Here is a 24,537-nt window from a genome sequence, read left to right on the forward strand (position 1 = left end):
TGCCTATTTATACGTCCAGCAGGGACAAAAAGACGTTAACATCTTTGTTTTGGTCAAAATCAGCTCCTGAGAAATAAAATCGAGCTTTTTCTTCTTTTTTTTTGGCCTCGAAATCTTTGCGCGTTCTTCAAGCGGCTAATCGGAAACTTTTAGTGTTTCGGCGTCCAGCGAAGTCAACGCGGCTTCTTTTTTCTTGTTTCCGATAATAAAACAGCCGCCTGTAAGTGATGGAAAGCCGGATAATGGGAGCGGGGGGGAGACGGAGCAGAGCTGTAAATGTGTTGTTGAAACCCCAACAATGAGGCTTGAAGAGCTCCAGCGAGTTGATGATTCACCGACAGAAAAAAACAACAACAAAAGAAAACAGCGGAGCTGAAAGTCGACGCGAATAAATCTGTTTACCCGCGTCGCCTTTTTTATTTTTGTTATTTTTAAAAGGGTAGAAAAGCCGCAAATTACATCGTAATGACTTGAGGAGAACAGAACTTCTTGGATTCGAATTTCGTGAGAGAAGTTGAAAGAAGTTGAAAGAAGTTGAACGAAGTTGAACGGGAGTCTACGAAGCCTCGAGTTCGGATTTTGGCCGGCGGCCATCTTTGCTAGTTCGAAGCAGGAAGTGACCATATTTGGACGAGCTTGGGTGGGGGTGGGGGGGAGGGGGGGAGGGGATAGGGGGGAAGCGGTGGATCCGCTTCGATCGGATTGGAAACCTGACGATACTACGTTCCCGCCCCACCGATAGCTGTAACCTGACTGCACCACAGGCCTGTCAATCAAACAGACACGCCCCCAAAAAACACTTCTTTTTTTTTTTATAATGCTCATTTTCTAATGAATGAGGGATTATTTTCAGACGGACCGTCGGGGGAACTAACAAGAAGGAGCGACTTCAGCCAACAACACCGAGATAACTCTTGACTCCTGCTTTTATGAGACTTGGTGAAAACCACAAGAGGGCGCCGTTCACACGGACGCTTCTCGTACGTACGTTAACGACGACCCCGTTTTGGTATCAGCAGACCAGAATAACCTTATTCTGACCCACCGGCAGAAAACCCGTAGATCAACTGAATTAAAAGCTCTTTTTGATATCAAATATCAAATATTAAACGGAGTAGTTGTTCATTTGGAGAAAAAAACAAAAACGTTTTTTGGGGGTTCTTGTACACAAACAAAAATATCTTGAAATCGAGAGTCTCCACTGACGTCATATCAATCCAGATATATTTATATCAGCCTTCAAGAAATTAATAAATAAAAAAATACATCCCTGGAAACATTCCCTGTCAAAATTACACGTTCCACAACGGCGAGCTGCAATAATAATTAATTACACCTGCTAATTAAACGAGCAGCTGCTGGATGTCTGAACACATCTGCACGAAGCTGTTGAGGAGGACGACCTTAATTTCTTCATTAGTCTCTTTTTGTTTTTTTTTGCCATCTGTGCCTGGGGGGCGGGGAAAAGGGAGGGGGAGGGGTTGGTTAGAGGGGCGGAGCTTAAATCATTTGAGTCAGTTATGAGTCATAACCAGGTTAACACAGCTGTTGACCTTTGACCTTTGACCCCCCCCCACAAACCTAAATGCAGTTATTGAGTTTTAGGACCAAAATATTAATGTCGTTTGAATATTTTTTGACAATCAAGACTTTAAAAAGTCGCGACCGAGATGTAGCGCAACTAAAAACTTGTCTCGACGCACTTTTGTTTACAGATGGTTTTATTTGTTGTTGTTGTTTTTTTTTAAAGAAAACAGCAGCACTCACGTCTTTGCGAGGCCGCCGATGTTGAACGTCACGAAGAAAAATGAAAAATCGATTAGAAAACCACAATATTTAAAAACTTTTTTTAAGCCAATTTCAAGCCGAAATGTCAAAACATCCTGAACTTCACAAGTGTCGGGTTGAAAAACAAAAATTCGCCAAAGTATTTTTTCTTAAAAAATTCTCCAAAGTATTTTTTCTTACATAAAAAAATGCCTCTACGTGACTTTTATCACCACTTGTGTGTCCGATATCGCGAACTTTAAGCGTAACTTTTCAGTCTCATCTATCATCTCATCACATTCAGCTCGTTCCAGATCAACCAAACACACACACAAACACACACACACACACACACACTCACTCACACACACACACACACACACACACACACACACACACACACACACACACACACACGACGACTCAAAAGTCTTTAAAACATTTCGCACTTAAAAACGTGAAAACTGCTTCGCGAAAGAAAAGAAAAAAAAAACGCCAAGAAATCCCGTTGACCAAACATATCGTACACAAACCTGCTCGCTCGGCCTTTTTCGCCCGACTCTTTGAAAGTCAAACATCCCACGACGCTTCGAGAAACACATAAAAGATATTACAGACTACTTTTAAAAAGTAAAACGAGTCAACTCACTTTGTCTCCGAAGTCCCGCGGCTCCGATTTGTGTTTTTAAAAAGCTCCTAAGAGTCCACCGGAGATACTTTTTACTCTTTTTTTTTTTTTTTTTTTTCTCCGAGGCAGAGCTCGTCCTCGTCCACCACCGCTAACATCACCTCCACCTCCACCTCCTCCTCCTCCTCCTCCACCTCCTCCTCCTCCTCACACCACGCCTGGACGTTTCTCCTGATTTCCTCCGGCGCTGCCGCCCCCGAGCCCAGACAGACAAAGAAGGAGGGGAAAGCCTTTGCCAAATACCACTGCAAAAGAGCCACTGCAGGCTCTTTTTTTTTTTTATTATTATTATCCTCTCCTCCCTCCTCTCCCCCCTCCTCGGCCGTGGCAGCGTTCCCGAGCAGCTGTTTTTTTTGTTGTTGTTGTTGTTGTTGTTGTTTATTTGGGCGATGCTCCAGCGGTGTCTGCCACTCCCGTCTGAACCTGAATCGTCCCTCTCTTTTCCAATCGTCCTTCTTTTTTTTTTTTTTGTCACCCCCCTCCCTCCTCTCCTCCTCATCCCTCCTATAACCCCTCCAACCACCCCACCCCTCCTCCCCCCCAGAGGGCCCCCCGCCCCCCGACCCAAACCCTCTTCCAGTCCAGCCAAAAAATATCACACGCACACACTCCCAAATAAAACAAATAAATCGATCCACCAAACTAAATTTAAAAAAATGGCTACGGCGTTCGGTTTCCGCTCCTCCTCCTCCTCCTCTTCCTCCTCCTCCTCCTCCTTTTCCTCCTCCTCTCTGGTCTCTGAACCCCCAAAACACGGCCGAGTCAATATTCGCAACTCCATTCAACCTTTTTACACTTTATTATCAAAGGGCAGCATAAAAGGGCAGGGAGTGTGTGTGTGTGTGTGTGTGTGTGTGTGTGTGTGTGTGTGTGTGTGTGTGTGTGTGTGTGTGTGTGTGTGTGTGAGAGTGTGTGTCTTTTGTTCGGTGCCAGTCCAGATCTATTCATCGTGTGCCAACACTCGGCGCCCTTCACTCGTAGTGAAGAGGAGGGCAGCCTGGTGCCAACATGCCCCCCCGACTGCCAACGGCACACACACACACACACACACACACACACACACACACACACATACACACACACACACACACACACACACACACACACACACACTTCTGTTTAGGGCCATACACGTTAAGAGTGACAATTATCTTTCGCAGTAAGTCCAACACATGTATGGATTATTGAACTCAGTCCTGATATTTACAAACTGTAAGCCTCTAATATGCGAGTTTGTTTTTTTCTTCGGTCTTAAAAAGATGCTTAATAATTCAGTCTTATTGTTTATTACTAACTTTGAATATTTTACAAAAACTCTGCTGTAAAATTGACTGATTTGGATAAAAAAAAAAAAAAAAAAAATTGAATGTTTCTTTAACTTCTTACAATCACTAGTACTTCTACATGAATAATAGTTGAGTACTTTCAACAGAAGTGTAGTAAAAGTACCTCAAACGTGTACTTGTGTAGTTTCCGGAGCTGCACGCCACCGGCGCTGCTGGGAGAATGATATGGCGCATGCGCAGTACCGGCTCATTTGAATCGGTAAACAAGATGCCGACTGCTTAAATTCTCGCAGCTGTGACGTCATGACGTCTTTTAAAACTGAAGCCGACCGGACCTGCGGCGCCTCAAAACCAACTCAGCAAAAAAAAAAAAAAATAGTCCAAGTTTCTGCTTCCGCTACGTCACGTTTAAAACGTGCCGTAGAAGTTACGTCACCCTGCAGGAGCCGGGCGTTGCTAACGTGCTACCGCCGGGGCTCGGTGGCTCTTACCGGAGACCTCGATGCCGTCAGTCCGACCTGGGAGCGCCGTTTCCGGGGTCGGCATCTGGGCTTTGGAGGCCATCTGTCCCATTCGACCGTGGACGAAGTGACGCCAAACGAGCCGCAGCCTGGAGGAGGAGGAGAAGGAGCAGGAGGAGGAGAAGGAGCAGGAGGAGGAGGAGAACATCGAGGCGGCACCGACACTTTCACCTCCCCGGGGCTGCACGCGCGCTCCGGGACGGACGCGGTGCTTGTGTAACGTGAACGTTTCCGCGTTGTTACACAACTCACCGTAAACACACTTTACATACACCTCCAACATGGCGCGAGGCATCTTCTTGTTGTTGGGTTTTTTTGCACACGTGATAACTGCAGGCACCACATCTTTATTTTTTTAATTTCCCCCCAAATTAATTGACTTTATCGGACATGACACGTGCGCCGAATTGACTGGACGACCTCCGTACTTCTTCTTGAAGTCGGTCCGTCCAGTGTGAAGACGTGTACTTTGATCAATAAGTACAACAACACTAAATTGTTCGAGTTTTGAATGGAGTTCAAGGCGTAGGCTGAATTCCTGGTAAAAAACAAACTTCTAATAATACCGTATCATTTACAGATTTAACAAGAGTTTTTTTTTTTTTTGCCAGCGAGCTATTTTATTTTACGTTTGTGTGAAGTAGATAAATAAAGTATATTACAACACTTTTTAAGTTTTGCAAAACTTTTCGTAACAGTTTTACTGCAGGCAGCTGTTTACAGACTTGTGGATGTGGGACACAAAGTGTGAATAATTGAGCAATTCAGTGGAATATTATGAATCTATTTAGTTCTTGGAATTAGTTTTGTTTTTCCCTCTAATGTCTCAGAGATAGAAATGTTGTCCTTTAGTCTTATTATTTTAACTTATTAAAGCTCATAACCAAACATGATTTTAATGTTACACTTATGGATTTCATTTCAGATGCAAAAGTCGTACCTCATCCTGTGTTTTTATGAACTTTTGATGCATAAAATTCTTAAAAAATATTCAAAATGTTCCAGGTTTCTTTATTTCTTTCTTTTAATCTTTCTTTCTTTCGGTGACGTTTGCCATCAGCGACCACTTTTATCTACACAGATACCAGAAACATAAGTTTTACCTGAATCTGGTTATTCCGGGTTATTAATTTAGAGTCAAAGATTTGTCTAAATTCAAACCAAAAGCGTCACATAATATTGAAATAGATGACATTTTATTTCATATTAAAGCAGTAAAGCAGTAAATACAAAGTGAGTGGGATGCAGCAAAGACAAACAAGGCAAATAAGAGCAGAGTAATTAAGGAGGGAGTAGAATTATCAAATTAAACCATATAAATATGTGACTTTTTTAATAAACTTTCGAACACTGACTTAATTGAATTTCCTCATTTTGGTTGTGATGGCGATTAAAAAAAGAAATTCTTCATTCTAGTCTTTATTTGATGGACAAATCAAATGAAACTTTTCAGACTCCTTGTAAATTGGTGCTTGAAGAATAGCTGTAACCTGACTGCACCACAGGCCTGTCAATCAAACAGGTCTTCTTGAATCTTCTTTTCTAATGAATGAGGGATTATTTTCAGATGGACCTCCAGAAAACTAACAAGAAGGAGTGACTTTAGCTAACAACACCGAGATAACTGATGGACACATTTTATTCACTTTGGATTTGATGAGAGAAGTTGAATGGGAGTCTATGGAGCCGGAGGCTTTTCGGAGCTGACCTCTAGTGGCACTCGGTGGTATTGCAGCTTGAGGCACTTCTGCATCGGCCTCAGCTATGTCCTTCATACTTTTTGTCCTCCGAGTTTTAGTTTTTTTTTTAAATCTTTTTATTATTTCCTGCGACCATTCAGACTAAAACACCTGAATTCATTTAGACTCAGACGGTCCTTGTTTCACTTTGTTCGGTGAGGTAAAGATGCTTTCACTGGGGTTTTTTTCCCTTTTGAAGGAGCTGGAAGCTGAGGATGTAAAAAAAAAAAAAAAAAAAACCTGGCTTCCTCTCTCTTCCTCTCTCTCTCTCTCTCTCTCTTTCAGAGGACCACCCCCTCCTCCCTCTTCTCTCCTCTCTCCATCTGACTGCGCCCAACTTCTCTCCCTCCATCCTGCCATACGAGCTCTTTACGGACTGCACCAGCAGCACGCATTCAAAAAAAAAAAAAAAAACACACAAAAAAAACCCAACCTTTTTCCAGGATACTCTTTAAGGGGGGTTTATTGGACTTATTTGTGCTTTCTCTGGAGAGACCAAAATCAGGTTTTTTTTTTTGTTTGTTTTTCCAGCTCATACGAGAAGAAGAAGGACGGCTCGACCTCCCCCTCCGCAACATCCAAACCCCCCCTAACCCCCCTCCTCCTCCCGCAACATCATCCCTCCTCCGCAGCATCCTCAGCATCCTCCTGCATGGAAAAAAACCCTCCGAGAGGAAGAGAACCGCGGACCCCCGCCGGAGCGTCAAAAGGATTCAAGCCGGGTTGAAGCGCTCTATCGCCGGCCACACAGAACGCTTTGCATCGGTGCGTTATTGTTGGTTCTTTTTACGGAGGTGTGGGCTGCTTTTTTTTTTTTTTTTTTTTGTAGCATCAAAGCCTCAAAATGTACTATCTACTATTGGTAGAAAAAAAAAAGAAAAGAAAAAAAGATATCTGCCCCATTTATCCTGAACACCCTGCAGCTGAAAAGGTATTGTTTCTTCGGGGTTTTTTTACACACACATTTGTTCATTGTAAATGCAGGCTTATTTCAGGTAGGCGTTGTGTATGTATACGTGTGTGTGTGTGTGTGTGTGTGTGTGTGTGTGTGTGTGTGTGTCTTTTTTTAAACCTCCCATCGGCTCCTTTCATCTGCGCTAAAAAAAATCTGCTCCTGCAGAAGCCGCAGTGCTGTCGTGCTCTGCGGAACTTCTTCTTCTTCTTCTTCTCGTCTCATTTTTGAAATAATTGCACAAATTGTGCACGCGGACACACACACGCATACACGGACACACACGCCTCAAATCCCACCACAAATACTGCACAAAATGTCGTATTTTTTTTTTTTTTTACCCCCCCAATAGGCTGCGCGGTGTATTACGGTAAATATGACGCTCCTTATTAAACACCACAATCTTTATTAGTAGAGGTTTATTTTTTATATATGTATATTTATATATATATATATATATATATATATATATAAATCTGATGTCAAAATTTGAGTCATTTTTGCACGTTTTTGTTTTACATTTTTTTTTCTTTTTTTATTATAGGCTCGAACACATACACAACGCCCGACCCCCACAAAGGCAGCCACCCCCTCCTCCCTTCCTCCTCCCTCCTCCTCCTCCCCCGCCCCCCCCTCCCTGCATTTTTTTTTTTTTTTTTTTTTTTTTTTTTTTTTTTTTAGCCTACATGAGCTATCTGGGTCATTAGCATTTTCGGCGGTTAATGAGGCTGCAGATGGGTCTCGTGCAGATGCAGAAGATAACATGCACGTCATGGGAGTTTTTTTAAATTTTTTTTTATTCTTGTTATTTTTTTATTTTTTTTTGGATATTTCTTTCCTCTCTTTTTCTTTTTGTTGTTGTTTGTTGGAGCTGACAGGATTGTTTGTGTGTGTGTGTGTGTGTAGTCATGTGGGATGAGGAGTGTTGCAGCAGCAGCAGCAGCTTCCTCCCCTGCAGCTGTCACTAATGCAGTGGTGTATAAGAACGTGCATTATGGCTGCTGCTGCTGGATAATGGAGGGGAAATGCTTTGATGTGTCCGCAGTGCTTCTCTTAAAGGACCATTCCGCAGTTTTTTATTTTTTTTAAAATGCATGATTTAAAAAACTGCATTCAGCTGCTTCTTTTTTTTTTTTTTTTTAGTTTTTCCGTTCCTAGTATTTTCCAGTAAGCCGCTTTTGGTTTCCACTCATCCTGCGCTACGGAAATCAATCTGCAGAGAGATTTTTTTTTTTTTTTTTTTTTACACACTCGCTCCAGTCAGACAATCAATTCCAGTGAGCGTCATGTCTGCGTTTTAATGGAAGTTGAAATTGCATTATCGCATCATCAGCAGCAGCAGCAGCAGCGAGAAGTGTTGGAATTGCTACCTCAAGCAAAATAAAAGAGGGAGGTCATGTGATTACATTTTTATTTTTTTTTTTTTGTCGTAAAATAAGCCGTCTGGATGCTTTAAACCTTTAAAATGAGGTCTTAAAATGCGAAAATGTTCTCATCACAAAACTGTTTCCACTTAAACCTGCGAATGAGAGAATAAAAATACTTTTTTTTTTAAAAAGAATTTAGGGTATTCGAAGCCAAAAAGGTCAAAAAGCAAATTTGCATCCAAATGCAAAGCGAGGCTGCAGAAGATGAGCAAACATATATATATATATACACATATCAAAAAGGGCTGTATTTATTTATAACGCGGCTAAAATCTGCAAAAATAATTCTGCCGGTTTTATTCTTTCAATTCACTGTAGTTCAAATTCAGAGTGAAATATTGTTAAAAAAAAAAATCTGCAAACAGTCAGAAGGATAAACATGTCGGGGGAAGGATGGTCGAGCCTGTAACGGTGAAGGTCAGCAGGACATCCTGGACAGTTTATCTCAGGGCCCACACACACACACACACACACACACACACTTATACCTCTACGTGGACCTCTACAGCATCTCGAAAGCCTCCCGAGCTGCTGGACTGCAGGAGGAGACAGAGCGCTGCAGAGACGACACAGTAACGAGCTTCTGTTCAGCTTTAATAACGAGTAAATGTCATCAACATGATCACAATGTGCAGGACGACGTCTACAGAAATGCTGCGGTCGGTCTAATTTGGTCAGTAATAGTCAAATTTTTTGTCTTTATATGTGCCTAAAAATTTACATTTTATACATTTATACTTTTCAAAAGCTCAATATGTTGATTTTTTTTTTTTTTTTCATCAGTTTTAAAAGAATCCATTGAAGTCCTTCACGGTGTAAAATTGTAAATCAATGACTTCTTGAGTGCCGAGGTTGAAGAAAACTCTTGTGACAGACGGGGAGCAAAGTGAACGTGACTCAGTGAGATAAAAGTAGGACGTGACCGGTGCTGGAAAAAATGGTAAAAAAAAAAAAAAAGAAGAAAACTGGGGAGTTGATATTGAAGAGCAGTGAAACGTGGGTCGTTTCTCCTCGTGTTCACAGCGGACCTTGATTTAAATGTCCATACAATTAAGGCACGCGGTGAATGCCAAGAGAGCGACCGAATACCGACCGTCGCCGGAGACACGGGAGGGGCTTTACGCTCAGGAGGGTTCAAAACATGCGTTTCTAAATCAGCAACAGCAGAGCTCGGTGCAGTACCGCTACTGACCACCAGAGGGTGCACTTACAATTCCTTTGCTAAAACCTTTAAAAGAAAATTAAAATAATAATTGTGCTTTGGCAGTAAATTAAACACGCTATTGGCTATTTTGTCGCGTATAGTACAATTAATAATACATTGAGAGATTTTCGTAGGAATATCTTTTGATTGACAGACGTCTCAGCCTATCAGAAACAGCTGTGGCGTTTTCTGAGACTGCCGTTTCATAAAAAACAAAAAAACATAGGTCGTTTGTGCAAGCAGCGTACTGCAACCCGACCCTAATAATTGTGACGGCGCCCTCTAGCGTCTGTTATAAATATGACAAGAGCAAAGAAGGAAGTTAGGCGACGTTATCGGGTCCACATGCATGAGTCAGCGTTGGGAGGAGGTCGAGGTTGATGGACGGGATCGAGCAGAGCGTTGTTTGGTTTCCCCTATTTCCAAACCAAAAACTTAAGTATCTTCATTAACTTTAACCGCATGGCAACGAAGGTCCGTTATTTTAACACAGACCCTAAAATTAGCCAATCAAACCAAGGTGAGGAATTTAATTTCTTACTGTTGGTTGAGACGCTAATTTGGGAGACTCTCTGACTAAAAAAATGTAGATTATTGTTCAAATTGTTCTGTTTTGTTTCATCCCGCTAGATTTGATCCTCTCTGATAAAATGCAGGTTTTCTGGATCCAACATCAGTATCAGGAAGTTAATACGAACTCATCTTAGCGCGTCAGCCAGCGTTTGCTAGCATTGTTATTTGTTTCTTACGTAAAGCCCATTTACAGCGATCGCTGAAGTCTGTGGAAGATATTTTCAGTAGTTGTAAAACATCAGTAGCAACTACGAAGGAAAATTTCACATATTTGTAGCTTAGAAGTTTATATTGCTTTTTGTAGCCAGCCTAAATCGACCAATCGAGGCTAAGTTTCGGCAAGTTCGGCTCACTTTTGGCACGTTGGCTCTGGCCTTGATACGGTCGCCGAATTTGGCTACGTTTTAAGTGCTGGTTTGGGCCGAGAACTGGCGAGTTTGTTTGATTCTGGCTTGTCAAATTTGGGTCGTTGTCGGGCCAAACCATTCTGGCTACCTTATTTCACATGTAAACAAATTATAGATGCTGACATCCACGCACCAGGGGGCGCTGCAGAACGACACTAACGCAGTACAACGTACCACCAATTACCATTTAGCGAACCAGGAATCCATCCGCAGAATAACGTCCGACCTTCCTGCCCATCTTCACCACCGAGGAACTCCAAAATTTAAAGCACTATCTACAAAACCCTGAATACAGAATACGACGATTTCTAGTCTTCGCTTCAGAAAAAAATACAAAACAAAACAAAATAAAATAAAAGTAGAGCAAAATGCTGCAACACCCGCAAGAGGATCAGAAAACTATTGCTTCATTCTCTGCTGCTTTTCACCACCGTTCTCCGTCGTCGTCCGTTGCGTCTCGCTTACATCAGCTCCTCTGAATCGCAAGAAAAATCCGCTGTAATTTGTAGTCTTCAAAAGGGCCAGACCCGCTGGACCGTCTGACAGACAGATCCAGTTAATGTCCTCTCCGACAGACCTGATTAAATGCGCTGCTCAGACGAGCTTTGTAAGTGAGATTAGATGCAGCGGAGACAAAAAAAAAAAAAGGGGGCGTGTGCAAGTTACAGATAAAATTTTAAAAAAATAAAGCTCAAACAGAGAAACCACCTATGTTTTTGAATATCAAGTAAATATATGATGATATTTTGCATTAGGAGGTCTGTAGGAGGCCCTTAACAATGCATGTTTCATATATACGACACGCGACATGAAGACGCTGAGTGAAGATAAGTCGTTCTAGTGTTTCCTGTTAATTTCCTGTCGGCCTGCATGGATCCACGTCGGCGCGCTTCGCTTCAGCGCTGCGGTATAACGAACTGTTTGCGGTCCGAAATGCAAACGGGGCAAAGAGAAAAATAACAGGAAGGATGTGGACAGCGAAGGGAAGACGAATTGCAAATAAAAAAAAATAAAAAAAAAGGGATATTTTGAATTTGTCGAATCCTTCAAAATAAAAGTGATATATATATATAGGGATATATATTTGGAAATTACAACAAAACCAAAAAAACATACCTCTCAGGAGTGAGTTATGTTTGTTTCTTTATTTCTGATAAAAATATATGTCTGGTTGTATCATTTTTTTTGTCTTGCATGTGTTTTAGAAATGATTGAAATATGAGGTGAGTCAGCTGAGCAGGAAATCTCCCGAGTTATCGCTTACTAATGCATTTTCCCCAAACACACAGGCTCTTATATTGACCACGGATGTATAGTACCTCTGCTGGGAAGAGGAGGTGGTATATGATATATATAATATATATATATATTTAATGTATACATTACTGTAAGTGTAGTAGGGGATACAAAAACTCACTGAAGCATCTGTAAAATGTCCTGAAAACGTTTCTTCTATCTTGATTCTTTTTATATTTTCTGTATTCTGGAATTCCCATGAAAATCTGAATGTATGATGTTTTAAAAATGAACTGAAACGTATGAAACAGATGAATTAATGTTCAAGCAGGGTAGAAGAAGACAACATTTTTTTTTTAAAATTTTTTTTTAGGTTTTTGTTCCAGGTCAGTTCTACAAATATGATTCTTTTTCTATATTTTATTTAATTAAATAAAAGTAAACAGCTCAATATAATGCAGTTTTTCCCCCGTCATGTTTGTTTACAATTTTGGCACTTTTTCTGATATGAATATGTATTTTTTTACAGTGTACATATAGAATAATGATCTTTTTATGTACATAGATGAAGTGTTCAATCATACTGCTCACAAATTTTAAGGAAATGTATTTATTTGCAGCTAAAACTGCAGAATGGGACATAAGTTGAGTGTTATTATGTACAGTGTGAATTTTTATTTTCAGTTTTTTTACTCCTGGAATTAACAGTGTGTAAAAGTGTCTTATAAGAATGCGATCAATAAAATATATATATTTTTTTTGCATTTTGTCTTTCTTGTCGTTTTACATTCTGCTTTATTTATTTATAACTATGAATATTGCACAGATATTAACTTTAAAATCAGGGAATGATTGGGGTCGAATACCAAATCAAACTGTTTTTGAGCCTCCAGATGTATTTTGAGGCGCTGGGAGAAGAAGAAGAAATAAAAAAAGCTAAAGCTCCAGATTTTAAAAGATTGCGTAAACACAACAATGATGATTACATACTGTGAATTTGTTGTTCAATACATTAAACAAATGAACTCAAATTGTCCAAAGAAGGTGAAGTAACAGCAGTGTTGATGTTTTGTCGACGACGTCGACGTATTGAGTTGCACAGATACCTTCTTGGCATGCTAACCAGCTAGCCTCATCGCCTCCTGTCTTGTAATACCACTTTGTACCACAAGATGGCGATAGTGAGTCACCGTGTAGCGAGGAAGACGTAGTGTATTTTAACTTTTTATGGTGGCTGCAGTTTGACGCTTTCTTTAAAACTGAAGAGTAAACTGACGTTAATGCTAACAGTGGCTATTTACCAATACCCTATAAAGGTAGCTAATCTTGCGTATTGCTTGTCGACAGTGTCAATACGTTAAGTTAGCTGTTTGTTGACTTGCTGTTTAGACCAGTTTAATTGGCTAGCTCGATTAGGTCGTCATCTAAACCGGGGTAATTTTAGGTAGCTAACGAAACCAAGCCTGCAGACCAAAAACAGATATTCAGTGCAACTAAAGGGCTCAAACTGCAAAAAAAAAAAAAAAAAAAAAAACATTGTAAGTGGCGTTAATATAGTTTTACTGTGGCTGTTTACTTGTGAATGTTCTCCTGCTAAAAACGGAGATTAGCAAGCGATAATGTAAACTATATCCTTAATCTAGCGCTCTTTTAATTTTGTCAATCCACTACTGGGTCCATACAATCTAAATTTACAATAATCAGTTATAAAGAAAACCCAGCTGCATTGGACAGGCCAAAAATTCACAAAATTCAACTGGAGAGAGCCGAACTGAAAGCAGACACCTCTCAACGTACAAAGTAGTGTCACTAAACCGGACTAAAGCTCACATATTGCACCGTTAAGGTACAAAACGTTGCTCCATAGCACCCACAGTGATAAAAAAAAAAAAACCCTCACAAGGTGCCTCTAATATTGGACTAAATCAGAGTTAAAACTGTCCATCCATTACATAAACCCGCTTTAATGCTCCCGCCGAGGTTCGAACTCCCGAAACCCAGAACCGAAGTCATGCTGGACGGTTGGCACAAAGATCAAATCAATGCAGTCTTTTCTACTTTTAGATACGATGATCTCACTTCTTTTTTTCTTTTTTTCATACTTCAGGAATCTCCTCTGAAGCCACGAGACTTTATAAAAAAAAAAAAAATGTGGAGTTTGCCTTTAAAATACCGTCGTTCGAGCTCAATTGCCTTAATTTTCCTCGAGGGGATCGATAAAGTACCTATAAACCTATCAGTTAATGGATCCAGGATCAGTCTGCCAAGCATGAGTCAGCCTGCCCCTCGGGGAACAACTGGCAGGATCCAGTCAACAAATTACGCCGACACGGCAGAATGAAAAAAAAAAAAAAAAAAACCCGCCCCTTGATTTATTGCAGCTGCGCATTTTAGAGGAAAACAACTTGAGAAAGCACCGCCTCTCGTTCTCTGACTCACCGTCGTAGGTCGGCCGAGGGCGGACACACACGGGGAAGCAGAAAGACGAGACGACGGACTAAAAGCTGCCACCGGAAGGAAATCTGAGATTATCGACACTTCCGCCGCGAGTTTCTCGAAGAGCCGCGACTCAAAGTGGCCTCGGGGTCGGAGATGAATCTGTGTTGTCCCGTGTGCTGCGACGTCTACAAAGAGCCCGTTCTCCCGTCGTGCAGCCGCAGCTTCTGTGAAGACTGCATTCGACGGCGGCGGAAAAAGGAAGAAGCGCGCAAGTGTCCCGTTTGCCGGGCCGCGTGCGGGAGGGAACGCCTGCCGCGCGACCCGGCGCTTGAAGAACCCGCGCGAGGCCTTTCGTACCGGAGCGGGACCGGCGGCCCGAGGAGCTCCGCCACCTTCACGCGGAGAAGCTCGAACTCTTCTGTCCGGACCATCGACGGCCCGTCGGCCCGGTCTGCAGGGATTCGGAAAAAACACGCCGACCACGGCTTCAGGCCCGTCGACGAGGCGGCGCGGGATCTCAGGGAAAGTCTCCGGACGTCCCTGAAACCTTTACGGGACGAACTGAAAGCTCCTGGAACACGTTAAAGGGATCTACGCCGAGACGGCGGCGCACCTTAAAGTCCAGGGCCGGCACGCAAAGACGCAGTTTAGGAAGCGCTCCGAGAGGCTTCGCGAGCTTCTGGACGAGGAAGAGGAGGCCGGGATCGAGGCGGTGGGGGAGGAGGTGAGGCAAAAACACAAGGCGACGAAGGAGGAAACGGAGGCTTTGAGCAGAGCGAGGGGCGGCTCTTTCAGAGACGACCAGAGCCGCGGAGGAAGAGCTGGAAGCCGGAGACGTTTCCTTCCTGCTGAAGTACGAGGCGGCGGCGGAAAGACTCCGGCGGCGACCGTCGCCGGACGATCGGCCGCCGCTCTCGGGCGCTCTGCTCGACGAGGCCAAACACCCGGGACACCTGAGCTCCCACGTCCGGCGCGAGATGAAAGAGGCGGAGCCCCGCGCGCCCGCGATCCCGGACCCCAACACGGCTCATCCGAGACTCCGTCTGTCCGAGGATCCGAGCGGCGTCCGGTGGGGGGGGGGGGCGACGTCGAAGCTCCCGGACAACCCGGAGAGGTGCGACCGCTCCCGCGTCGTCCTCGGCTCGGAGGGCCTCGAATCGGGGCTCCACAGCCGGGAGGTCGAGGCGGGCGACGGTCTGCGCCGGGCGCCGGGCGTGGCGCCGGAGTCCGTCCGGAGGAAAGCGCACCTGCGCCCGGGGTCCGGGGTTGTGGACGGTGGCGTTCGACAACGGTACGTACAAAGCGCTGGCGCTCCGAGTTTGTCTGGACCGCGACCGAGGAGCGCTGACGTTCTCCGACCCTGACGGGCCCGTGCACGCCTTCTCGCGCGCTTCGGACGAGCCGCCGTTTCCTTTCGTCGGCACGAGGCGCAAACGCCTGCTGAGGATCCTCCCGGGACCGAGCTCGTCGCCTGACGACGCCCGTCTCAGTGACGAAGAGGACGAAAACGACGAAGACGACGGCGGCTTCGGTATTTTTTGCGGCATTTTCATCATTTGGTATTTTTTTGAGTCCAGGCGGTTTTGTTTTTTGGCGCAGTTCTGGGCAAACGCTGAACGGATTGTGGTGAAATTCACGGAACACGTTCGGGGTCCACGGAGGATAAACTCCACCGACTTCGGTGATTCTCCAATTTTTCTTTCTTGCAGCAAAACCTTAATGGCTTCATTTACAGTTGGTCACGCCTTAAAAAAAAAAATCACGTGAAAATCCCAATTTTTGATTCTAAGCCAACCTTTTAACCAAACTAACAAACAAATGAAACAAATAAAAGACAAGCAACTTCTTCCATGTAAAGAAAACACAAGTTTTTCATGGAAAAATGCCTTAAAAAAAAAAAAAAAAAAAAAAAAAAAAATACCCAAAAATGTTTTTACCTGAAGGGGCAACGGAAAAAGAGAAACTGGCACATAAAGAATATAAAATGTGGATAAAACTGGCTGTTGATTGTCAAAGTTGGTCACATTTCTTTAAAATCTTCAGCAAAATATCAACAAATCTACTGGATGGATTGAAGCAAAATTTTGCAGAGTTTTGTTTCCCAGATGATGAATTCTAATAAATGTGTTTCTTTAACGTTACCGGGAGTTGTTTTTTTTTTAAACTGAAATATCTCAACGACTGCTCGATGTTTTTCGTTATCGATTCGCGGCCTACTGAGGATTAACTGTAATCATCCCTGAAGATTTAATAACATTTCGAACGTAGATTTGTTTCACTGCTTGTTTTGTTGTTGTCACGGTTGCCGAGCAACAGATTTACTCCACGTCATCGGAAATTAAAAACGAATTCGACTTTTGGTTTCTCAACAAAACGTTCAAAAATGATCAGCAGCGGATGAAGGTTCGTAAAATGTCTGAAAACGATGTTTTATTTGAACTTTATTAATCAAAATACATTCCATATATCAAACACACAATTAAAAGGCATTTGCCGAGAGACGCATTCAAGGGCGAGAAAAGAGAAACGTCTCCGTCTTTTTTCGTCGTATTTTTAAAGTTTCTTCAGTCGGAATGTATTTGGACGACGTGCGTTTCCATGGTGACGCGGCTTGCGATAAACCGAAAATATTTCAAATCTCGTGAATTGAAAATTTGTTTGCTTTCCGACAAAACCTGGTGATCAGTTTGATCAGCGCTGCGTGAACTCGTTTGGTTTTGAAACGTAACGGACGATAATTTATAGCTTTAATATAAATTCATAGTTTTCATTTAAAATGGAAAATAAAGAGATTTAGCGTTGGGCTTTTTGAAAACGGCACAAGAGGACGGAAAAATCCAAAGGAAATAGTTTGAATAAATAAATAAATTGTACAGGAAAAAAACAACAACAAAAAAAACGCAACAACTTGTGACAGAATACAAAAAAAAAAAAAAAAAAATACGAGGAAGAGGAGGAGGATGAGGAAGAAAATGTATCTCGAAGTGTGTAATGAGAAATAAAATGATACGTAGCGGAGCTGCTTCTGTCAGTGGAAGGAGAACCCGGACGCCGGCAAACCGCCGCACCACTGGCCGATGAACTTCAGGACGTCCTGACACTCCGGACTGTGAGTGGTCTGCGGGAGACAAGCGACCAATCAGGGGACAGGTGGGAGGAAGCGGGCGCGAGGTCAACACGAGTCCGTCCGCGCTCACCTTGGCGGCCATCAGGAATCGGTTCCAGTCTTCTTTGTTCGCCGCTTTCCCCGCCGACGCAAACTCCATCTTGTTCCTCAGGACGGGGTAACCTGAAGGCACCGCAGGAGCGAGAATCAATGTGGGTGTGTGTGTGTAAAAAAAATCATTTTAACAACTAAAAGCACAAACAGAATAGAAAAAGACAGGAAAAAGTACAATAACTGTGGAAAACTAATAAAAAAAAAAGTACTCGTAAAGAAGAAGAAATGTTTTTGCGGGAAAGCTCGCCTTCCTAAAAAATATAGTAAAAAAAAAACGATAAAATGCACATTTGAGTACAAATATGTCCTCGAGCTCCTACAAGCCACATCGAGCAACTCTACAGGTACAAAACCTTCGATTTCATTAAATAAACAAGCACATGTTGACGCTAATATACATATAAATGTATAATAATAAGATATCTATATTCTATATTAAGTATTTTATTATTTTAAATCTCTGCATCAGATCTGTTTTGTTTTTTGTAAAAAAAAAAAAAAAAGAAAAAGTAAATTTGTTTTTTAAACATGTTAGAAGAGCGTATCGTCTGTGTGTGTGTGTGTGTGTGTTACCGGTGAGGACGCAGGGCAGCGAGCGGAGGCCGGTGTTGGCGGCCACCAGCGAGGCTTCGTACGCGTTCCTCTCGTCGCGCGGCAGCACCTGCTCCAACCGATGGTCCATGGACACCATCAGCACCCAGTCGCGGATCTGCTCCCGCTGGCCGTCCTGCAGCGACCGCACACACACACACAATACACAACACACACACACACACACAACACACACACGATACACATAAAGAGAGTCGCGTTTCCGTCAATTATAGCAATGTCCTGGACTCGCTTGAACCGTCAGCGGTATTTTATGTAAATTTACGTCACGTTCGCAGACGTCAGTTTTTAGGTTAAAAGCTCGTTTTGTTTTTGACGACTGAGACTTTGTTTTGTTTTGTTTTGTTTTGTTTAAATAAGGAGGCGGAGTCTCACGGTGACGCAGAGTTTGGTGGGAACCGGAACCTCGAAGGGAATGTCGGTGTCCAGGAAGTCGGAGTGGTCCAGAGCGTCCAGCGTGCCCTCGTCGATGGCCTGCAGACGGGAAAACCGACCAATCAGAGAACAGATTCAAAGTACAACGTGAATCTCACTTTTAAGTTTGACCGGCTTTACATGAATTAAATATGAATAAATTAAAAAAAATATATTCCGTTGGACAATAAAACACTTTTTTTTTTTTTTTTTAAACTTTAAAGAGCAGTTTAAAATGAATATTTTTGTCATGCTTACATCACACAGGTCCAGGAAGTGGTTGAGAAAGATGAAGGCCATGTTCTCCCAGCCGACAGTCTGCCGGGATTTAAAAAAAAAAAAAAAAACATAACACGTGTGGGTAATATTATACTGCTGTAAAGCCATTTGAGCTGCATTTCTTCTATATATTATTAGTATTACTTACACATTCTGTCAGGGAATATTAGCAAAGACTTTGGTGGCTTTTAGATCCAAAATAACACCAATAATGACACAACAAACCCAAACAAAGAAGCAGATTAAAGCCGCGGTGGATTGAGGTTAAATTGCTGGTTTTTTTAATGGACTCTGGTGGTTTCGAATGAAAACGGGAAAAACAACTCGGTTCCTCGTTGGAAAAATGCTGTTTGATTAAAGGGTAAACAAGTGGAAATATTCTAAATATAACATACCATAATACAGATTATTTTTTTTTAGGTCGGCCTTTTGTTAGATGGTTCAAATATGTCCAGAGCAGTTGATTTCTCAGCTGCCTGATTCTCCAAAGTAAGGACATAAAAAAAAAAAATCCAAACTAATCGTTAACCTTAAAACATTTGACAAAACGTAAACAAACAGGACGGGACGCTAATATAAACAGAAAAAAAGCCCTTTAATATGTCAGGAACCTCCGAGTGTGTAGTTCCTCTCAGGGATTCTCCCAAAACTCAAACTGAGTATAAAATGTCGGACCAGATGAGTACACAATCTGTCGTGGCCTCTGATTGGCCGACCCACCTTGCAGGCCAGACCCGCCTCGTAGAAAGCCTTGTCGGCAGGAACGAGCTCGGTGTGACGCAGCAGAGACACCGCCAGCTTGGCTGCGATGCTCATCTGAAAACACGACATTTTCAAGATCATTAAGGAAAAAAACGAAGATTGTTTTTCACATGTTAAAAAAAAAAAAAAAAAGCTCAATTCTCGAATCAGAGATTCAGATTTGTGACAAAAAAAAACAGATTTCAGCATCTGAAATTTGAATAAAATTCAATTGTGTGATTTAAACCCGAATTTTTTTTATTGTGTTCAGGTAACATCATGCTGCGTGTGTGTGTGTGTGTGTGTGTGTGTGTGTGTGTGTGTGTGTGTGTGTGCGTGTGTGTGTGTGTGTGTGTGTGTGTGTGTGTGTGTGTGTGTGTGTGTGCGTGTGTGTTTACCAGCTGCTCGACTCCTCTAGCGGCGGAGCGTGCTGCGTAGTAGTGAGCGACCAGCAGCATCTGCTCGAAGTCCTCGTGGGCCGGCGAGTTGACCTCGGACGACTTGGACACGTTCTCGCACTGAAGTCCGCACGAAGAAAAAAACAAAAACAAAGAGAAAAAGCAGAGTTACACGTGTCGCAGGTGATTCAAATATCGACTGAAATGTTTCCGCTGCGATTTTTACCAGCTGCAGCAGGAAGTTGCGCAGGTCGGCCCACGTGCGGTAGCACTCGGGTCCGTCGGTGTCGGGGAGGTTGATCAGGTCCAAGAACAGACGCTTGTAGATGTTAAAGTTCTGATCGGACAAAAAAAACAAAAAAACAACAACAACACAAAACGCGTATATTAGTTCGTGTACAAAAAAAAGTTAATAAACTAATACACAGGAAGTAAACAAGAGATGTCTGTCATAAACAAGATGTGAGAAGGCAGATTCATCTTTACACGTAAACTAAACTAACATTTCATTGGTAAACTTTATCGTGTTAATTTTTACAAAGAAACAGACGTGAATGAAAATAGTAATAGTTCATAATAATAATAATAAATAATAATAATTAGTGGTAGACATTTGACCGGACAACAAGTTATGAAATTGAATAGACTGATTTGTAAAAGTCTTTTGAGAATTTAAAGTGTAATGGAGTAAATTTTGATAACGTTTTATTTTAAAAGTAATTTAAAGGTTGAATTTAGACGCACTGTTAAAGAACCGAGGCTCCAAAAACGATCGTCAAATAATAAATGAGTAAAAGTAGGACCTGTGTGTGTGTGTGTGTGTGTGTGTGTGTGTGTGTGTGTGTGTGTGTGTGTGTGTGTGTGTGTGTGTGTGTGTGTACCTGAGGGTTGGGTGGAGCTCCGTGCTGTACGTAGAGCTGCAGGGCCTTCAGAGCGTCGCCCTCCTTGATGAGGTGTGTTGCGTACAGAGCGACGTACTTGTGGAGGATCTTGAAGTTCTGACCGAGAACAACACGGACGAAGAAGATGAGGAGGAGGAGGAGGAGGATGAAGAGCGCTGACAACCAACAGGGTCAACATCTGCTGATAATGTTTCTTATTATTATTTTTTTTATATAAACAGAACACTCCGATTGAACTGTGAAAGGAATCCAGCAGGGTTATATATCAGGCAAAAATGGGACCACATTTCACTATCAAAACTCCAGCGACTGGTCTCCTCGGTTGCCAAACGTTTACAGAGTGTTGTTAAAAGAAGAAGTGATGCAGCACAGTGGCAAACGTGACCCTGTCCCAACATTTTTGGAAACGGGGTTCTCGTAGGCAAGAAGGGGACCGCATTTCACTTTCAAAACTCTAGCAACTGCTTTGCTGAGTTCTTAGACGTTTACAGAGTGTTGTTAAAAGAAGAAGTGATGCAGCACAGTGGTAAACATGCCCCTGTCCCAACTCTTTTAGGAAACATGGTCGTATATCAGGCAAGAATGGGACCACATTTCACTTTCAAAACTCCAGCAATTGCTTTATGCCGTTCCGAGACGTTTACAGAGTGTTGGTAAAAGAAGACTGTGGTAAACATGACCGTGTCCCAACTTTTTTTGGGGAAACGGGGTTGTATATCAGGCAAGAATGGGACCACATTTCACTTTCACACTTTCTCTGTAATCTGGACTTCACAGAGTGCAAAGACGTTTTTGTTTTTTTTACCGCATCCTTCATACCTGTTTGGCCGCAGTGTCGAGACATTTCTCCCACTGGCCTCTCTCCGCGTAAATGTCCAGAGCCGCCATGACGTCGACGCCCACCAGCTGCACACACACACACACACACACACACACACACACACACACACAATCATAAAAACAACTTTTCAGTTCCCTGAAACGGGGCATGAATAAAACTAAAAATTGGACCATTATTTTGTCTGTGTTGCCATGACGACGTAAACGACTCTGACACGCAGGCGTCTGCAGAACGGCGGTGAAATGGTGCAGAAACGCGGCAAATCGTGTGCAACCGTCGAACTTCACACATCAAACGCTTTTATTTTTTATTTTTAATCACACGAACCAAATGAGTGAAAGAGTTTTTAGGGTTTTTTTCTGTTCGATTTTTCTGGATTTTGGTTTTGAGTGATTTTTTTTGTCCTAATGAGGCTCAAACTGACAGAATTACACCGATTAACATGACGATATTTCATATTTTTCTTTTATAGTTCCAGTGCGTGTGTGTGTGTGTGTGTGTGTGTGTGCGTGCGTGTGCGTGTGCGTGTGTGTGTGCGTGTACTTACGGACTCCACTCGGCCCTGGTTCTTCAGGTGCTCTTTGTACCGCTGGTCCACGTAGTCCTCATACCTGTCAGAACCAGCGTCATCAGATGGAGACGTTCATAATAACTGGAGACTGTTTCCTGTGTTTTTATGATTGAAATTATAATTGTGTGTGTGTGTGTGTGTGTGTGTGTGTGTGTGTGTGTGTGTGTGTGTGTCTTTAAGAACCTGGGCTCCAGCTCCTTGGCGACCCTCTTGGCTTTGTTCCACTCTTCGCCCTCGATGAAAACGTCGATGGCCTCCTTGATGAGGTCCATGTTTAAGTAGAGCCCGGCAGCCTTGAACCAGCAAACACGAGTCATTCAAGAAATGACGAGTGTTTAATATTTGTGGTATTTTTTTTTTTTTAAATATCTGTATTGCGTGTTTTCAACTCACGGCATTGAACTTCCTCAGCCGCGTGAGTCGAGGTCCGACCACCCGGACCACCTCCACCGATCGCTCTGCAGTCAGGAACTTGATGGACAGCTCGGCGGCCTGCGAACACACACACACACACACACACACACACACACACACACACACACATACACACACACACACACACACACACACACATACACACACACACACACACACACACACACACACACAGTGTCAATCCGTACACGACACACAAACAGGAGTGTGCATTAAAGGGAATTTCCACGACCTTCCTGAGAATCCAATTTTTGTTTTACTTAAAATATGTTTGTTTTCTTTTAAATAAAACCGATTGATTAATTATGGATTGATAAACTTGAAAGGTCAGAGGCTTACGGTTTGTAAATTCGATGACCTAAGTGATCTACGACGGAGAAGCTGCGGTTGAAATATTTCAAATTGGGCTGCTTCACATTATTATTTTTTATAATAATAAAATCACTTGATTTTATGATAAAATTTTGACCGAATACGGCAAAAAAAAAAAAAAGCTAAAACAAGTTGTGAAACCTAAACGTGGCATCTTCAAAGGTTTAATGAGTTAAAAAAAAAAAAGAATTCACATTTTAAAATGTTCACATATATATATATATATATACATATATATAAAAAAAATCAAACCAGTCAAAATCATTGTTTATTTTTCTGTCAATTAAAGAATTACCTTATTATTTCAGCTCCAATTTTTTTGTGTGCTTCTCTGAAATGTAAATGTCTCAAAGTTTCAGAATAAAATCTTGTTAGTTTTTATTGGTTAATACAGTCAAAGCTGTATTTAATTCGACCAGAGCAGCGCAGGTGTTTTCTTCTGTCCGTGACGGCGTCGTAAGAAAACAAGTAATTAAAGGAAAGGCTTCCTCAAAAACGCCACCGGGAGATCGAAACGCTCGATGCCCCCGGTGGAGTGCGGCTCCACGCTGACGCGACACGTTTTCTGACAAAACAAAAAACAAGATTGATCTGCGTGACCCCGCGACCTTTTCCCTTCGGCGACAAGGGACAATACAACGGTGTCGTCTGCGTAGAAGCTTCGGTCGATAACCAGCGTAAGGGGACCTACGATGACGCGGTGACCTTTAACCTTTCCCCCTCCCCCTCCCCATCAGGTGAGAAACAATAAATAAAAATATCTCGGCTGTCTATCTCCTCTGTCGTCGGCCGATCACACAGAATACCAAGTCATATTTTTCGGTGGATTTTTTTTTTCCGCGGAAGGATTTTCTGGACTTTTTTGTTGTTGTTGTTGTTGTTTTCTCACCTTCATCCAGCACTTCTCCATCAGGATGGCGTCGGAGTCGTCCTTCACCTTCAGGTAACTCTCCACCGCCCGCGAGTACTCGGCTGCCTGCTCCCACTCCCGGGCCTGCTCCAGCAGCCCCTCCACCCCCCTGAAGAAAAACACCGGCCCAAATACACACAAACAAAGTCATTTCATTGGAGTCCCACTCAAAAAGCAATTTGAAATCAGAAGCACAACATGTTTTAATGTAAATGCAACATTTTTTGCCATAATGTTTAACTTCAATTTGTACTCTTTAAGAACCAAATCAGTTCGTTTGGTGAAGAGAAGTTTGTTTTTTGTGTTGATTTATCCTTAAAGAATAAGATGAGAATATGAGAATATGTTCTGGATTCGGGCTTCAGCCCGTAGAACTGAGCGGCAACGTGTGCAGTGAAGGTGTCGCGTGAGAGGGACAAAATGGAGGTCAGTTGCCAGGTTACCTGCTGGGAAGAAAAGGAAGAGTGGACGTAAAGAGGTTTTAATCGTACAACGAAGAACTCTTTGTTAATAGAAAGAAAAAAATTCATGTTTTTGTTTTTTGAAATGTTTTTTTTTTGTTTTCTGAAATTTGTTTGTATTTTCTGAAATGTTTTTGTATTT

General features: G+C 42.5%; 2 protein-coding genes across 6 annotated transcripts in view; both read right to left on the bottom strand.

The window, feature by feature from the left end:
• Positions 1-4,900, bottom strand: part of msraa (methionine sulfoxide reductase Aa) — a 25,834-nt gene extending 20,934 nt beyond the window's left edge. Inside the window, exon 1 of one of the 5 annotated variants that reach the window (XM_069172338.1) lies at positions 4,233-4,900. In XM_069172338.1, the coding sequence (XP_069028439.1) occupies positions 4,233-4,557 (325 nt within the window). In that variant the 5' untranslated portion in view covers positions 4,558-4,900. Of the gene's footprint in view, positions 1-2,416; positions 2,516-4,232 lie in introns of those variants that run through there. The other 4 variants (XM_069172339.1, XM_069172341.1, XM_069172340.1 and 1 more) reach the window with 4 other exon arrangements.
• Positions 4,901-16,647: 11,747 nt separating this feature from the next.
• ift172 (intraflagellar transport 172) overlaps positions 16,648-24,537 on the bottom strand; it is a 36,013-nt gene continuing 28,123 nt past the window's right edge. The window contains exons 35-48 of the mRNA XM_069172333.1: positions 23,914-24,043; positions 22,611-22,709; positions 22,401-22,510; positions 22,194-22,257; positions 21,625-21,711; positions 20,785-20,901; positions 20,130-20,240; positions 19,904-20,023; positions 19,485-19,580; positions 18,744-18,803; positions 18,447-18,545; positions 18,033-18,186; positions 17,437-17,528; positions 16,648-17,357 (exon numbers count right to left, since the gene is read on the bottom strand). Of these exons, the coding sequence (XP_069028434.1) occupies positions 17,268-17,357; positions 17,437-17,528; positions 18,033-18,186; positions 18,447-18,545; positions 18,744-18,803; positions 19,485-19,580; positions 19,904-20,023; positions 20,130-20,240; positions 20,785-20,901; positions 21,625-21,711; positions 22,194-22,257; positions 22,401-22,510; positions 22,611-22,709; positions 23,914-24,043 (1,429 nt within the window). The 3' untranslated portion in view covers positions 16,648-17,267. The remainder of the gene's footprint in view (positions 17,358-17,436; positions 17,529-18,032; positions 18,187-18,446; positions 18,546-18,743; positions 18,804-19,484; positions 19,581-19,903; positions 20,024-20,129; positions 20,241-20,784; positions 20,902-21,624; positions 21,712-22,193; positions 22,258-22,400; positions 22,511-22,610; positions 22,710-23,913; positions 24,044-24,537) is intronic.

This window comes from Embiotoca jacksoni, unplaced genomic scaffold (assembly GCF_022577435.1).
Source record: "Embiotoca jacksoni isolate LCO1_2020_lvr unplaced genomic scaffold, fEmbJac1.0.p SCAF_52, whole genome shotgun sequence".
In the NCBI taxonomy this organism is placed as follows: Eukaryota; Metazoa; Chordata; class Actinopteri; family Embiotocidae; genus Embiotoca; species Embiotoca jacksoni.